This window comes from Vombatus ursinus, unplaced genomic scaffold (genome assembly GCF_900497805.2).
Source record: "Vombatus ursinus unplaced genomic scaffold, bare-nosed wombat genome assembly UNPS02014935.1, whole genome shotgun sequence".
Lineage (NCBI taxonomy): Eukaryota > Metazoa > Chordata > Mammalia > Diprotodontia > Vombatidae > Vombatus > Vombatus ursinus.
Genome location: NW_020954713.1, coordinates 4,547,965 through 4,565,260, shown reverse-complemented (window position 1 = coordinate 4,565,260; position 17,296 = coordinate 4,547,965). Strand labels below are relative to the sequence as shown.

At 39.7% G+C, this 17,296-nt stretch overlaps 1 protein-coding gene across 8 annotated transcripts in view; it reads left to right on the top strand.

The window, feature by feature from the left end:
- Positions 1 to 17,296, top strand: part of LOC114029642 (E1A-binding protein p400-like) — a 122,920-nt gene that overhangs the window by 80,357 nt on the left and 25,267 nt on the right. For all 8 annotated transcript variants that reach the window (XM_027844204.1, XM_027844201.1, XM_027844202.1 and 5 more), the window contains 7 exons: positions 1,523 to 1,725; positions 1,815 to 1,984; positions 3,106 to 3,302; positions 8,602 to 8,713; positions 11,831 to 11,974; positions 12,725 to 12,895; positions 13,227 to 13,310. In XM_027844204.1, the coding sequence (XP_027700005.1) occupies positions 1,523 to 1,725; positions 1,815 to 1,984; positions 3,106 to 3,302; positions 8,602 to 8,713; positions 11,831 to 11,974; positions 12,725 to 12,895; positions 13,227 to 13,310 (1,081 nt within the window). The remainder of the gene's footprint in view (positions 1 to 1,522; positions 1,726 to 1,814; positions 1,985 to 3,105; positions 3,303 to 8,601; positions 8,714 to 11,830; positions 11,975 to 12,724; positions 12,896 to 13,226; positions 13,311 to 17,296) is intronic.

Genomic DNA, 17,296 nt, shown 5'->3' with positions numbered 1-17,296 from the left:
ATTTAAGCTTTCCTACATGTTAGTGTTTCATGGTTTTCTAGGCCAAGTAGTTGCCAGGCCAAGTAAGCTCCAAAAAAACCTTTAGATTAGAAGAATTTATGTTCATTTTGAGTTAATGATTACCTCATGTTGAAGGGCTGCATTTTAGAGACCATTTCAGGCATATACCTTTAACATTTTCCATTTTCATTCTGATAATTTGTATTTATTTCATGATTATCCAAATTGTAAGAATTCATCCTTAAGCCAATGATCATAATGTGATCACTTGGCATTGGCCCCATTGTAACTCTAGGTGTTGTTGGAAGCCCGAGGGCCTGTGCTGTCTGCCCTACCCTCTGTGCTCACCCTCTGAATGGAACAACACTCGTCTTCCAGTGGAAGTTGAAATAAGCCCCGAATTCAAGTTTTAGGGTTCTGTTATGCTTGGGAGAATTCTAGAATATTTTATAAAACTAAACTGTGTGACTGGATCATCCCCAGGGAAGTCCTAATCTCTCCGCTGAAATTGCAGGGTCCTAGCACAGATGGTTTGTGGAACACCAGCACCCCCAGGCCTTCCCTTTATGATCCCAAGTAATGACTTGCTCACTGATGGGGGAACAGACCGATTCTGGCTTACAGAATGCCACAGGCAGTAGTGACGGGCCATGGAGGACTCAATCGGGTTCTTTTAAGCTGTGCCTAACAGAAGGAGAGAAGAAGGAAGGAGAAGAGGCGGCTAGGCCTTGCATGCTGGGTGGGGGGAGTGTGAGCAGGGCTAAGGACCCACTCCTCTGCCTTCTCCAATCAGGCTGCAGAGGCCCTTGGGGTCTGCTGCCAGACATGGTAAAGGGGCCATCCTCTTCCCTCAGGGAATTAGTGAATCCCACAGATGACATTTGAGAAAAGCAGGGCCCAGAAAGGAGAGGGCACCTGTCTAAGGTCACACAGGTAGTGAAATGGCAGTAGCAGAGCCGACATTTGAACCCAGCTCCTTTGGTTCCATATCCAGTGTTCTTGCCACTATAGTGCCCTGCCTCTGAGTCTTGTGCATTAGCTATGACCTTAACCCTTAATACCTGTGTAACTTTTGGAAAGTTGTCTAACCTTTCTCAGATTTTGTTTTAAAAGGAATAACATCACTCCCTAAGACTTGGTGGGTAAGCGTTGGGGAGACACATGGAAGTTGAGTGACTTGCCTGGGGGCCCAGAGCTAGTAAGTGTTAGAAGGAAGATTTGAACCTCAGTCTTCCTCATTCCATGCCCAGCACCCCACACATGATGCTGCCTCTCTTAGTGTGAGGATATCATGAGCTAAAATATTTTTGAACATTATGACATGCAATGGAACACAACTATAGCCCTGAGATTGGTCATTTGAAAGTTGGGGGTGGGGGGAAGAACATGGCCTTTGTGGTCCCGGGCCTGGCCTCTGCCAGACTTGTGGGTATGTGGACCCCAGAGGCATCTCCCTTCTACCAAGAATCACTTGAGGGCCCCTGTAGTACTAATGTGCTCTGGGATTTGACGTTTCTCACAGGGTGCTTCGTGTGCTACCAGCCGTGATTGCTGCGCCCCCTCACCTCTGCACGTCAAATCCTTCTCCATCCTACAGCCAAAAAATGAACCTCTTCAGACACAATCTCAAGCTGGAACTAGCTCCTTATTTGCATCAACTGCAGCAGATAGCGGCTCCACATTCATTAGAGTTCCCTGATCTCCGACTGGTGCAGTGTGATTCAGGTACGGGAGAAGTGAGTGACTCCAGGTGGTCTTGGCTTGGCTGACTGCTTGCTCACTCATTTTTGTCTCTCTTGTTTCACTTAAAATAGGCAAGTTAGAAGCTTTGGCAATCTTGCTGCAGAGGTTGAAATCAGAAGGCCGCCGGGTGCTGATTTTGTCCCAGATGATATTAATGTTAGATATCTTGGAGTTATTTTTGAACTTCCATTTCCTCACGTTCATCAGGATTGATGAATATGCCAGCTATGAGCAGCGTCAGGTGAGGTGTAGTGCACAGGCATGAGCCTACATGAATGTTCAGTTGAAAAACCCATAAATAATCAAATAATAATAATAATAATAATAACAATAATACTTCTGTAATGCTTTAAGGTTTGTGAAGAGTTTTACCAAGTGTACCAACTCAGATACATAACCTGTGTAAATAAGGGCCCTTGGAGCTTAATGAATGTTGTGTAGGAAAATAAAATCTAAAATTGGAAACATTAACATGATATAACTTTCACTGAAGTCCTATTACAGAGCCTTATTGTTGCATGAAGGTGATCCTGGGTTCCCCAGCACTACATCCAGGAGAACACAGACTCTGACAGCTTCTACCAGTCTCAAGAGGCTTCCAGTCCAATCCTCATTAACAGAGTGTAGGTCACTGGTAGCTAAGTTCAAAGATGCTGAGCACTAGGTTGGCCCTTGGGTGAGATGGTTTTTGGTCATGGCAGCTCTTTAACTCAATTTGACAAATTATAGAGGTGTTGTAGTCTGTTTTGGTGGAGGGAACATCTACACCAGTGAAACTACAGATCTCTGAAGTATTGTATATATTATGCTACACTGTTAAGTGCTCAGCAGCATTACTTGAATACTGATTATAGCTGGGAAAATTTGGGCAGATAATTGCCAGAAAGGAGGAGAGATAGAAGCTTGGAGAAGAGCAAAGGCAAGAAATTTTGGAGGGTGGTACGAGGGGTGATGTGCCATCCTCTGTGGAGAGCAAACCAAAGGACATTAGAACGTTTTCACCTCTGAAGTATCAATGTATGAATGTCCCATATTGGAAAAGTTGGGCACCCAACTCATTCCTTGTTTGCTCCCACCTTTCGCTGTTTTCTCTTTGCAACCCACCTCTTTTGATTTAGTGCCTTGATGTGAGAATTAGAAGAAGGCTGTCAGGGAGCCAGGTAGAAGATCTGACTTGCAGGGTTATGTGTTTAATACCCTAAATCTTGGACAGGAAATCAGGATACAACCCTACTAGTCTAAGAATTATTTCACATTTGAAAAGTTTGAGAGGGTCTTCTTATTTGCATTTTTAGACCAAATTTAAGCCACACTTTTTATTATTAATGGAATTCAATACTAATGAACTTTTTCATTATTTAGGAACTGATGAAGAGTTTCAACAGAGACAAGCGGATATTTTGTGCCATTCTTTCCACCCACAGTCGCTCTACAGGTGTAAATCTTGTAGAGGCTGACACAGTTGTGTTTTATGACAATGACTTAAATCCAGTGATGGATGCAAAGGCTCAAGAATGGTGCGATCGAATTGGGAGATGCAAGGACATCCACATATACAGGTTGCATAGCACTGCTTTTCTACATTTTCTTTTTCAGTTTAAAATTAGGAGTTGATAATACACATAAATAAGTAACAACTTACTATACTGAAGTGTATCTGTGATATCATTGATATGGTTGATCCCTTTAACAATGCAAATGGAACCTCACCATGGTTGCCCATCTTGTGTGATTCTTATTTCTGTCCTCCCTTTCATTTACCTTGGAGGGTGGGTGCTGGTGGTCTTCCTCATGGGCTGTCAGTTTTCCCTTGCTCTCACCACATGGCCAGCCCATCTTTTTTGAGTATTGATTTCTTTGATGACATCTTTTATTCCTTTGTAATTTCTGTTTATGTGTGTTGTAGCCTGTTCGTAGCCACCCCATGCTGTTCTATTGGCCCTTGAGTGATAATGATTTTTAATTCTTTGTGGTCTGTAGGGTTTCTGACTTGCAGTAATACAGTACCACCGGAATATATGGATCTTGGTTTCATGTAGAAATTTGGGGTCAGTAAAAGAACTTCTTTCTTTCTTTCTTTCTTTCTTTCTTTCTTTCTTTCTTTCTTCCTTCCTTCCTTCCTTCCTTCCTTCCTTCCTTCCTTCCTTCCTTCCTTCCTTCCTTCCTTCCTTCCTTCCGTCCTTCCTTTTTTTGTTGGTGAGGCAGTCGGGTTAAGTGACTTGCCCAGGGTCACACAGCTAGTAAGTGTTAGGTGTCTGAGGCCAGATTTGAACTCAGGTCCTCCTGACTCCAAGGCCAGAGCTCTATCCACTGTGCCACCTAGCTGCCCCCCTGAACTTTGTAATTTCTAAAGGTAATCCAGCCTACCTAAACTCTGAAAATAGACAATGGATCGGACCCAGAGTTAAATAAGGGGAGAAGAACATATTAATCTATGAGTAAAGGAAGGGAACAGTGATACTGATTGTCCAGTAAAAAAAGACATTTAAGAATGAAATTGAAAATACCTCAGAGCTCTGCCCTTGATCTTTTCTTCCCCCTTTCTGTTTTCTTGGTGACCTTATCAGTTCCCATGGCTTCCCCTCTCATCTCTCTGCACATGACTCCCAGATCTTCATATCCAGCCCGCATACGTCTTCTGAGTTCCAGTCCCACATCTCTTTCCTGCTAGGTGTCTCTACCTTGCCATCTTCATAGGCATTTCAAAGTCAATATTCCCAGAGCAGAACTCATCATCACTCCCCTCAACCTACCCCTCCTCCTGTTTAAGGTGCTGCTATCCTTGCAGTCACCCAAGTTTGCAGCCTGGTACTCATCTTCTTCTTTATCTTTCTCTCTGCCGTGCATATTCAGTGCACCAAATCTTGTTGGTTCTACTTCTACAACACCTGTCATGTCTGTACCCTTCTTTTCACCCGTACGACAATCTCTAATTCAGTCTTTTATCGCTTTTCACCTGAACTATTGCAGTAACTTTCTGTTGGTTTCCCTGTATTTAGCTTTGCCTTTCTCCAATCTATTCTCCATAAAGCTTCCAGTTTTCTATTTCTAAATCATAGATCTGGCCATCAGTGCTTCCCTTTACCTCCTGGAATTTAAAGACCCTCTGATCTGTCTTCAACCAATCTTTCCAGATTGACCACCTACTACTCGCCTTCCTTCCTGCCCTAGAGTGCATTCTAGCCTGACTTGCCCACTAGAAAGTTATACTACAGTCTCTTTCCTTGCTCTGTGCCTTTTCATTTACCTCTGCCTCTTGGACTCCCAAACTCCCTTCAAACCTCATTTTTGTGCCTCCTGCTGTTAGAGGACCTTCCTGATTTCCCTAGTAATTAATACCTCTCTTTTTCTGTCCTCTGAAATTACTTTTTGTTTTGTATACATTTTGTAGGAACTTATTATTGTATGTGTTGTTTCTACCATTAGATTGTAAATTCCTTGAGGTCAGGGACTGTTTCATTTCTGTCTTTGTGTCCCAAGTACCTAGCTCAGTACTTGGACCATAATAATTGCTAAATGAATGATTGATAAATTGATTTAAATTTCAAGAATGACAGCAAACAAATGAAGGTGATAACGGTCTGCAAAAAAAATTTTTTTAACATCAAACACTTTTCATCATAAAGGACAGTGGAGCCAATACATTTGGTCTTGGATGTATTTATGGGGAAGTTGAAATAACCTGATGAAAACAAAAATGGGAAAAGCAACTAGACTGGAATAAATATACATATACACAGAGGAAGTATGTGTTGGAAGTTTCATAGTTTCTAGGAATTGAAGGAACAATTCTCAGGGTATCTGAAAGAGGGAAAGATACTAAAGGCATGGAAAAAGAATCTCAAACCCTATTGACAGAAAAAAATGGTGACTGAGGGAACTTCAACAATCAACCCACCTTTCCCATTCATATAAAATTTTTTGGAACTCTATATGCATTGAGGGTGTGCTTTGTGATGATTCAAGAAGAGAAGAGGCAGGCTTTCTCAAGTGTCATGCCATGGTATACCGTGTCTTTACCATCATGTAACTGACTGGAAAGTATAGTAAACACCAGGTTCCACTATGTTTATTGGTTGTTGACCATAAAAAGTATTTAATTGAGTAGAGGAAAATGACATTGTAAAGACTCTCTTCCAACCCATACATACATCAGCATTTTTCATGTTCTTTGAAAGGTTGGCAAAAGATTCATTTTTCTACAAACCTCTGTTTTATTATATCCAATAAGTAATAAACAAGGAGATGTTTGTTTGTTCAAAGTACTCATTACTGTCATGGAGGAAATCAAGTACACACACACACACACACATTGTACAGACACTGTCAATGCCCAGTGAGTGAGGTCTAGAATTGATTAAGATGAAAACAGGCTGGGGTTGCCTTTGGGAAATTGCAAAGTTCTTTTAGTGACCCCAAGCTTTCCCCTGAAAGGAAGGCTCATTTTTTAAATGACAGTATTCTGCCAGTGATGCTATATTGCTGTGAATCATGGAACACCATAGTCCTCAAAGAATTCAATCAGTCAATCAAGTATTTATTAAATACTTATTATTATGTGCCAGGCACTGTACTATGGACAAGGATGCAATTACAGTGAATGAAAGAATTCCTTTTCTCAAGGAGCTTACATTCTAATAGAGGAGACGGCAATAACATATAATGCACAGAATAAATAAAAAGGATAAATGTAAATAATACTAGTTAAATACAGGTTGATCAGAGAGGATATCAGCAGTTGAAAGGATAACGAAAGGCTTCATCTAGACAGTCATGCTTGAGCATGACTCTCTTGAAGAGAGGGATTCTTTGAGGTGAAAATGAGGAGGGGAGTATATGGTGGGAGCAGGAGACTGCCAGTGCAAATGCACAGAAACTCAGAGGGTGGGAAGAGGAGTTGTATCCAGTGAAGCTGGAGAGATAGGTTGGAGCCAGTCTGTGAATGGCTTTAAAAGCTAAGCAGAATTTATATTTGATTCTAGAGGCAATAGGAATCTCAGGAGTTTATTGAGTAGGGAAGTACCAGTGTCAGATCTGTGCTTAAAGAAAATCCCTTTGGCATCAGTGTGGAAGATGGCCTGAAGTGGGGAGAAACTTGGGACAAAGAGGCTGTCGTAAAAATCTGAGTGAAGGAGGCATCTGTGTGACTAGAGAGAAGGTATCAGATGCAGGAGAAGTGGTGGAGAGAGAAATGGCAAGATGTGGCAACAGATTAGCTACGTGAGGTGAGAAGTAGGGAGGAGCTGACGGGAAAAAACCAAAGTTACAAATGTGGGAAACTAAAAGAACATTGCTGTAACTGTGAAGGACTCCTGTTGAATTACTTCAGCAAATCAGAGCAGTCTGAGAGACGGGTGGTTTTTTGGGGAAAGATAATGAATTCAGTTTTGGACATGTTGAGTTTGAGATGTCTTTAGTGCATCTAGTTTGAGTGTCTAATAGTCGAGTTGTAATGTGAGATTGAAGCTTAGGGGAGAGACTGGTGTTGGATGTATAGATCTGGGAGTCATTGACATAAAGAGAACAGTTAAACCCATGGGAATTGATAAAGTCCCCAAGAGAGAGTGTAGAGAGAAAAGAAAAAGGGCCTAGGACAGAGTCTTGGGGAACAACCATAATTAGGGATTGTGATGTGGATGATGAATGAGCAAAGGAAACTGAGAAGCAGTTAGATGGGTAGGAGGAGAACACAGAGAGTTTTGGTTCCCAAAAAGCCCAGAGAGGAGAGAGTGTCTGGGAGGAAAGAGTGGTCAACAGTGTCAAATGCAGTAGATGTTGAGAAAGATGAGGACTAAGAATAGCTTATCAGATTTGGCAATTGAGACATCATTGGTAATGTTGGAAAAAGCACTTTCAAACAAGTATGGAGGTCCAAAGCCAGGTTGAAAAGGGCTGGAGTGAGTGAAAAGAGAGGAAGTGGGGACAATGACAATGAATTTAGATGGCTTTTTCTAGGAGTTTGGCTCAAAAAGAGTGGGGACTGTGTAGGACAAAAGCTTGATGGAATGGGATGGTCTTAGTGGAGGTTTTTTAAGGATTGAAATTGAATATTGATATCCTTGTACTATCTGGAGAACTTGAGGAGGGCCACCCAGCATGTTGACTAGACCTCCTGTGGAACACTTAACTGGGGGAAATTGGCAGTATTCATACAAGATGGGCAGGCATTAATCAACACTGAAGGGAATGCACACATTGATGAGATCACAGATTCATTGAAATATGTACAAAGCTATTTTGTTTTGATTGTTGTGGTTCTAGGGTATGGTTATTCAAAAATGACTGTATTTATCATTTTCAAAAGTGAAATATGTGAAATTATGTTGTTTTCTTTTCAGTAGTGACTTATAAATAATGCAAAAACACTAATCTACTCAGGTCATTGTTTTCTAATTTTAATAGATGTTGATGGGTTTTTGTGAAGGGTCACACATGATCTTTCTTTACAGAACAAATAATTTAAAGACAAAATCAATATTTAGGTACCTAGCACAATGAATTGCACATAGTAGGCATTCAATACATTTATGAATTAAAAATAAAGAGTTGAACAAAAAAGTTATTTTTAAGTAGAGTGGTTTGCCTGTTTATTTGTGCTTTATTTAATCTTTCAGATGACTTACTTGAAGTATATCTAAAATAAGGAGAATTTAATATAGATTTCTTTTATCAATAAAAAACATTCTTAATCCAACAAGCATTTATTAGTTGCTGTTTTGTGCAAGGTATTGTGCTAGATTGAGGGGATATACATGTGACTCCAAGTTATAAGTTAAGAATATTATTAATTTAGTTTTCAAATATATTAATTGACATGAAAGCATTAATGTTTAATTTTGTATCTGGTATTTTCTCTAGGCTTGTAAGTGGTAATTCTGTAGAAGAAAAGCTGTTGAAGAATGGTACCAAAGATTTAATTAGAGAAGTAGCAGCTCAAGGAAATGACTACACCATGGCATTCTTAACTCAGGTAAAAGGAAGGGTGTGTTTCTGAAGTAATTTCTCATTAGGAATTTTAGATTGTGTATACACTTAAATTTAGCTCTTGGTGCTTTAAATTGTATGACCTACTTGAGCAGCTGGACATACTTCTGAAGGAAATGACTCTTGTCAATCTCACTATGATATTCAGTGACTGAAATGCAAATGTGGGAATAAGCGTGGATGGTAAGAAATATATTAGAAAATATTCATCAGAAATAAGGAGTGAGAGAGGTCAAAATCTTGTGGACTGTACAAAAGTTTTACATCTATACATCATGAGATATTTTCTTTGAGAAAAGAATTGAAAGGCATTGGACTTAGTAAGTAATGAGTAATCTCATGAAAAAGGAAATTGGTCATATTTGAACATAAGAAGTAACTTGTCATTGATAGGATAACTTGTTATTGGTAATACATCATTTATCTGTGTCTGTTCAGACCATTGACTTGCTATAACAAAGACCAAAATTAGCTAGAGGAAAGAATAAAAACATAACAAAGATATGGCATGTAATTAAAACAACTCTATCCTGACCTATTTAAATGAGTTATTGATGATAGGAAATGGAATAAGAATGGAAGAAAGGACAACTACAACAACTACGGTAATTTCATACAGAAGTCTAACTGATGTAAATGAATTCGCATAACAAGGAGACCAAAAGAATCTAAAAATGACTTGATCAGCAAACATTTGATTTACTTGCCATGTGCACTATCACTTTAGAATAAAAACTCATTTGTATTTATATTCTAAAGAGAAGAGATGACATATGATGATATGTATTCTAGAGAGAGATGATAGAAGACTGTGAGCAGTATTGCCTCATGAAACAGAAAGCAGGAATGGAGGGCAAAACCAGTTGAAAGAAAGCTTGGTAATTGTGCAAAATCATTCCAAGGGCCTTGAAGTATGAAAATGAAAGGACGACACACAATTAAAATGGAAAAGATATGCAAAGATTTCTATAACAAATTCTTTCCATTATCAAGGACAGTGGATCCATAACACTTGGACTGTTAGCTTTATAGACCTGGATGTGCTCATAGAGGAGATAGAAATGATGCAAAAGAGACCAAAGAAGTGAAAAGCAGCTGGGTTAGACATGGAGATCCTTGCTGGAGGCCACACCATTGTGACAGTATTGAGGGATCAGTTCTCAGGCTTTCTGAAGGAGGGGAAAACCAAAGGTGTGAAAAAATCTTGGACCTTCATAATACAGAAAAAAAGGCAGCTGAAGAAACATCAACAACTACTGACTTATACTCCTGATTTGCCATCTAGATGAAATTTTTATGAGAATTGTCTACAAATGCATGGATGGCATCTTAGGTGAAGGTATTAGTGGAGAGCAAACAGGTTTTTTTAGCCAATGATATTCCACAGTAGACTGCATCTTTGCCATCACACAATTGATTGAAAGATGTAGAGAATACAAGATACTCTTGTGTTTATTGTTTGTTTATTATAAGTATTTGATCAGTAGAACAGAATATTACCTAAAGGCTCTTTTTCAACAAGGAGTTCCTCTTACATGGATCAAAATTATCCAATACTCCTTGAGAGATATAGCAACAGGAGAAGCTAGGTGGCGCAGTGGATAGAGCTCCAGCCTTGGAGTCAGGAGAACCTGAGTTCAAATGTGGCCTCAGACACTTGCCACTTACTAGCTGTATGACCCTGGGCAAGTCACTCAACCCCAATTGCCTCACCAAAAAAAAAAAAAAAAGAAAGAAAGAAGGAAAGAGAGAAAGATATAGCAACAGAGATCATCAAAGACCATAAAGGCTTTGTGAGCACAAGTATTAGATAAGGCAAAGTACACACACACACACACACACACACACAGAGTGAGTTGGGCACATGATTAAACAGGAGGAGAAGAGTAGACCAAATTGCCTTCATGAAATTTCAAAGTTCCTTAAATTGCCCAGAATTTCTCCTCTCTTTCCATTACCAATATTTTTCTGGTAGTGGTATATGCCTCTCGTCATGGGACACCAAAGTCTCTGAAGATTAAAAATTAGCAATACACTGGAGACAATGGAAGGGGCAAGGTGGGTATAGTCAGGCTGCAGTATGTAGCAAGGCACTACAGAGAACCTGTTTAAGGGATGTCATCGAAGAAATATTATAGAAAAAAAAGATAGGTGGTCACTGGGGAGAGGGAAGGACAACAGATGGTCAACTAGGATGCTTGCTGGTATGCTTGCAGTATTGGGAGAACTTGAGAAGGGCTGGCCCCCAGGACATTGGGTGGTCCCCTTGTGGTGAGCTTATGGGAGGACACAGACAAGAGTCACATAATGGGGCAGGCCTGACTGGCTTTACGTCTGCATTGCTAGAGAGAGCACCTGGGTGGTTGGAGCATTACCACTGCTCTGTGACCATGAGTCAATCATTGAACCTTTCAGTGTCCCAGGCAAGTCTCTGAGACTCCAGCCTGCATCAGTAAAGGAAGATCCCACATGAACATTTTCTGATACTGATGAAATCACAGGTCTGAGCCCTTTCCTCCCTCCCCTGGCCTCTGTAATTTCTCCCCAAAGCTCTGGAAGTAAGAGAAAACAAATATTTATTTCGGCTTATTATAAACTACATATGGGATGAGAAATTTCTTCTTAAAGGTGGACTTTTGTCTTCTTGGTTATTACCCTCCTGTATTCTATTAAAGAAGGAGAGGCAGAGTGCCTTGAGTAGACCAAGGAGAGAAGCTTCCCAAAGCTAGGAAGAAGCACATTTGATACTTCACAGTGATGTAGTGAAAGAAGGTCTGATTTGGGAGCCAGAAGGCCTGGCCCTGGAACTGTCACTCATCCTTGATAGCTGTGTGACTCTGGGTCACTTTATCCTCCTGAGCCTCATCTGTGAAAGGGGCGTGAACTCGAGGATCTCCCAGCCTTTCCTGCTTTCCTGAAGTCCTGTCGTCTTCTAACTTTGAAGGACAGAAGTTTTGGAGCCAGCATTTCCTTAATGTTAAATGTTCCCTTCTTGGAGGTTTAGATGTTCTTAAATGAGTGCTAGAGAAGCATCAAATTCAAATCATTGCCAGCAGAAGAATTATGCTGACAGTTAACCATACCATTTTTTTTCCCCTCCCAGCAAACTATCCAGGAGCTCTTTGAGGTCCATTCTCCTATGGATGATACTGGCTTCCGAGTGAAAGCTGAGGAATTTGTTCTTCTCTCTCAGGAACCTCCTGTGGCTGAAACAATTGCCCCCAAGGTTGCAAAACCTTTTATAGAGGTAAGAAATCATAGCGAAAATGGGACAAATGAGTCAATGGAATAAGATGGAAATGGAGAGTTTGCTTTGGCTTTTAATTTCATACTTAATGTTCCAAAATTTAACATGATTTTGACTTCGATTTTATACCAAATTTACTTTCCCCCCCAGAAAGCAAACCTTTTAGAAAAAATCCTCACAAAAATATGTATTTTCATTCTTAGTGAATTTCAGCTTTCTAGTCCCTCCCTTTCTTAGAGCTATTTTTAACTTTTCAATATTTAGGTATTTAGAAAAACTAAAATATTTTCTATCTGATAGAAGCACTAATGTATTTTAGACAAGATTTGATGTAGCTATATTTTGATATGTATGTTTGGGTTTCTCTCTGATGCATATAGTCTTTCTTCAGTAGTCTGTCTATAATAAACCTTCAATGTAGTAAATATTAATTGAATATCAAATGTCAGAATGTGAGAAATAAATGAATTGGTGGAAATTCTATTTTTTTCCCTTTTTTTTCTTTTTCTTTTTTTTGGAAATTCTGTTTTTTTAATATATGATTCTAAAAGTTACCCCACTGTCGTTGGTTCAACAAGTGATAAAAATTATGTAGTAGAAATCATTTTGGAGAGGTAACTGATCTGGTCATTTACTAAAGTCAGAGCCTTCTATTTTCTCTGGTCAAATGGTAGTTGAGTCTGAAGCCAGGCTAAAGGGTTCACAAACTTGGTTTAAATCTTCCTTTTCTGAAACCTTTTGTTTTAAAAGGCTTTGAACAGCATTGAACAAGAGGACGAAGGAGAGCCAGTCAAACAGGCAGAGGAAGTAAGAGCAACCGACATGGAATCTCTCCCGACAGCTTTCATCTCAGACCTGGATGACTTAAAATGTGGTGAAGAACCTTCACAGAGAGAAGAATTATTTGCAGTTGTTGACCAAGTATATATTTTCTCTCATGAATCGTTAATGCTTATAACAGTAAGGTGACAGTTGATTGATATGTTCAGAAATGCTGCATTTTGCTAGAAGCATTAAAAAAAGATTAGTCCTGATACATCATGTGAATTAAATACTTATCAGTTGATGAGAGTTAAAGTATAGAGATTTGCCTGAAGGCAGAGGAATGAGCTAGTTAAACCCTCCAAGTCTTGTCCATTGTTATATTTTATTTAGAGTAGTTTGTGTTCTTCAGAAAGCATGATAAATTTGGCTCAAATATTTTTTTAAAAGAACTCGGTAGTAACTGAACTTTAAAATATTTTTCAAATAGCTTACTCCCATAGAGAAATATGCATTGAATTATCTGGAGCTCTTCCACGTTTCTGGTGATGAGAGTGGACAAAGAATAATAGAGGTAGGCCTTTGTTATGAATGAATTCTGAATTCTGATTGTCTGAGTTGTATTAGGACCCCAGTGGGCACTTGGTTTAGGTATTTATTGTTTTGTTTTCCCATTTTTGTGTGCTTTCATTGGCACAAAATAACCAATAAGTTAGTCATGGGCATTGACTTACTCTTTTGACTTGGGCTTCATATTTGTAGAGTTGAAGTGTTACAAGGTCATCTAATTAATATAAAGTATCACAACTAAGAAGTATAAAGGACTTTATGGGAACTCCATCAGTTTCTTTTTCCCTTTTTTGATTTGGACCTGTGACTTTCATCCATGTAAGGATCTCCTGGTGTGGAAAAGTCCCTCCACCAATGGAGATAGGAAACGTGTCTGTGACTGGTAATATCAGAACGTTGTCTTGGGGCAGCTAGCGAGGCAACACTTGAACCCTTGTCTTTCTGACTCCAAGGCTAGCCCTGTATCTACAGTTCATTACTTATGCTCTCAATGACTGCTTATTGTCCCAGTTGGCAAAGTTCCTGAACTTTAGACAGAAATGAGACAGATTCCATAAAACGCATGGACATTTTTATAGTTGTACCCACGTAGTTTGCTTTTTCTTTTGGCTGTGCAAAAGTATGGTATGGTCCCATGGAAAGAACACTGGAGGCAAAGTCAGACACCTGAAGCACACTTTGGGTTCACTTAAACAAACCACATGATGTGGGGGTAGTGCTTGGCACATAATGAATGCTTAAGAAATGCTTGGTGACCCCCGTAAATCTGTAGACGAAATTGGACTAGATGATTTCTGAGGTCTGTTCTGGTTAAGATAAATCCTCCTGCGATGGTGGGAAGAACACTGAATCCAGAGTCAGTGGACATGGTCTGAGTCTTGACTTTGCTACTATGACTTGTATAATCTGTCTGAGCCTCAGTTTCCTTATCTGTAAAATTAGGGCCCTGGGCGGGATGACTCGTAAGGTCCTATCCAGCTCTAAATCCTGTGAGGGAAAGGGAGGGAACAAGCAATGATTAAGCACTTACTTGGTGCCAGGTGCTGTACTCAGCATTTTTTACAAATATGATCTCATTTGATCCTCACAACAACCCTGGGAGGTAGGTACTGTTTTGATCTCCATTTTATAGATGAGGAAGTTGAGGCAGACAGCAGTTAAGTGACTTGCCCAGGGTAACACAGCTAGTAAGTGTCTGAGACTGGATTTGAACTCAGGTCTTCCTGACTCCAGGCCCAGTGTTCTATCCACTACACCACCTATAAGGAAGTTTCACTAAATGATTATTGTTGTATTTATTAATTAACAGAAACTTATATGAGAATAACAAAATCCTAGAGTTGAAAGGAATCTCAGAGGTCTCATGTAACCTACAGTCAGAAACAGGAATTCCTCTACAGTATCTGTGGGAGATTCTTCTCTAACATTTCAGCCACAGGAACTCACTGTCTTAAAAGGCAACCCATTCTGTTGTTGGACACTCCTAAATATTAGAAAGTTCTTCCTTTAATTAATTTAAAACCTGCCTCCCCCTATCTTCCGCTCATTGGCCCTGGTTCTGTACTGTGGAGCAATCTGTCTTCAAATATCACAAGACTGCTCTCGAACCCTCCAACAATGTCTTCTTTGGGCAAAGCACGTCTAGTGTCTTCAGTGGCTCCTGAGAGTCTTTTATCCTCCTCTGGACGTGTGTCGATCTGTGGTGCTGAGACCTGAACGCATTGCCCTATGTGTAGTCTGAGCAGGGCGGAACAGAATGATGCCATCCCTCCCCTGGGTCTAGGTACTCTTGTTTCTCACACTAGAGTTGATGATCAGGCTAGATTTTTAGGGTCGGGCTTTTCATATATTTGATTCATATCAAGTCTGTGGTCAACTAAAACCTTAAGTCTTCTTCAGATGAACTGTCTTTAAGCCATTCATTTTGCATCTGGTCCTTGTACAACTGGTTTGTTTTGTTTTGTTTTATTTTTGGAACTAACCTCCGGACTTTACATTGATCTCATGGTGCAATGGAAAGAATGCTGGGCTTAGAGTCTAGAGAGTACCAGATCCAAATCCAGCTTCTGACCCTTAATGGCTTTATGAACAAGGCTGAGTCATTTAAACTCTGAGCCTCATTCCCCACATATGGGCCAGGGAGACACTGGTGTACCTATCTTACAAGGTGTTGTGATAATCAAATGAGATAACAGTATCTACTTTGTAAAAGTGATACATACATATCAACCTTCCTCATCCTCATCCTCATCCTCATCGTCATCTTGTTCTCATCTGTTTTGATGGAGTTAAGACAGAAATGGTTCCAGAACCCGTCACTGTGCCTGCTAGTTTTTTTTAAATAATTAATATTCTGCACACTATTGCATGGGTGGATAAAAGATCTCCTGATTCAATAAAAGTAGTAGGATGCAAGCTTATCCTCTGTAGGTTCCTTGAAAATACTCTCTGTACAACTTGAGTAGCAGACAGGACTACAGTGATGATTTGTATCTCATCCTGTTCTTATGTGACTTGGATCTTCTCTGTTAGGTCTCTGTGTTTTGAAAGTTTTTTTATTCCATGTGGTTTGGAGATTGTTAGTAATTGGTATGGTGAAATTTGTTTAAAAAAAAGTTTGCTCCTAAGTTTTATAAATGACGGTCTGGCCTGTGATAATGAACCTGTTCTAGTATTGTTGATTAGTAGAGTTCTCCCAAAGATTTGGAAGACTATATTTGGAGTACAGGTTATTTATCATCAGTTGGTCCATGAAAGATTATGAGCTTCTGGGGCATAAGAGAAGGGGAAGAGAAGGAGGATTTCTGTAGTGCCTATTATGTTCCAGGAATTGTGCTAAGCACTTTACAAATATTGTCTCATTTGATCCTCACAACAATCTAGACAAACAGAAGTCAGGTGACTTGCCCAGGGTCACACAGTTATTAAATATCTGAGGGTGGATTTAAATTCAAGTCTTCCTGACTCTAGGCCTGGCACTCTGTTCACTGTACCACCTAGCTGCCCCTATAATTCTAGTCATGAGGTTTTGGGAGGTATTTGGTTGGCACTAAATAGTCACAGCCTACAGTAATGTATTTCAGTACTACTGTCATTTCCTTGTATCATCCATGTTATTAATATTACCATTATTATTATTTGGGCCAAACCTGTGATTTCATTAGTAGCAGAAATTTCTTACATAAAAAAGAAAATCTTAGCATGGATTGGCTTATATTTAATGAAACTATGTTGGCTTATTGTTCTCATCATTTCTCATTCTAAGAGCTCACAAAACATCTTTTTGATAATCTGTTCTAAAATGTTGTCATAGATTGGTGGTGAATGTAACTGGTCTGTAGTTTGCATGATTTCCCTTTTCTTTCTGAAAATCAGACCTTGTCTCCATGTCCTTCTTGTTCTCATCTCCACAATTCCTTCACTACAGTGGTTTCATCTGCAGATTTGTTTCCCATCCTGATTTGTCATTCATCTGGGCCAGAACTTACTTAATTCTGCTCATTTATTGTACTGCTGGGGGTTTTCTTATTACATTTTCATCCATCCTGGGCTTTGCTTTCTTTTAACCATCCATGTTTGTTATATATTTTCTAGTTTAAAGGCCTTGTCTAACTTAGTAAAGAAGGTGTAAGCGAAAGGTAATGAGGAAGTTTGACTTCATTGTCCTTTGATGACACACTTTGCACAGGAGGAAGTGACCTGATCCTTCCCTGTTCTTCCTGTTCTAGACATCCCAGAGTGCCCTTTTCTTTTCCTTAGTCATTATCCCAAGTCTCAGCTCATCCCAGGTTTCAGTTTTCCTAAGAGTTTATTGTTATAGCTCTCCATCAGCCTTTTGTATGTCTTTCTCATTCCAGCTTCTGTATACTCAACTCTGAGCTGCCCAGGGAGCTTCCTTCCATGTGTAGTCACATTGGTCTCATTAGGTGCTTTCCCACTCTCTTCCTCATCAGATTCATTTGTGATTAGTGTCAGAACTCATTCAGTCCC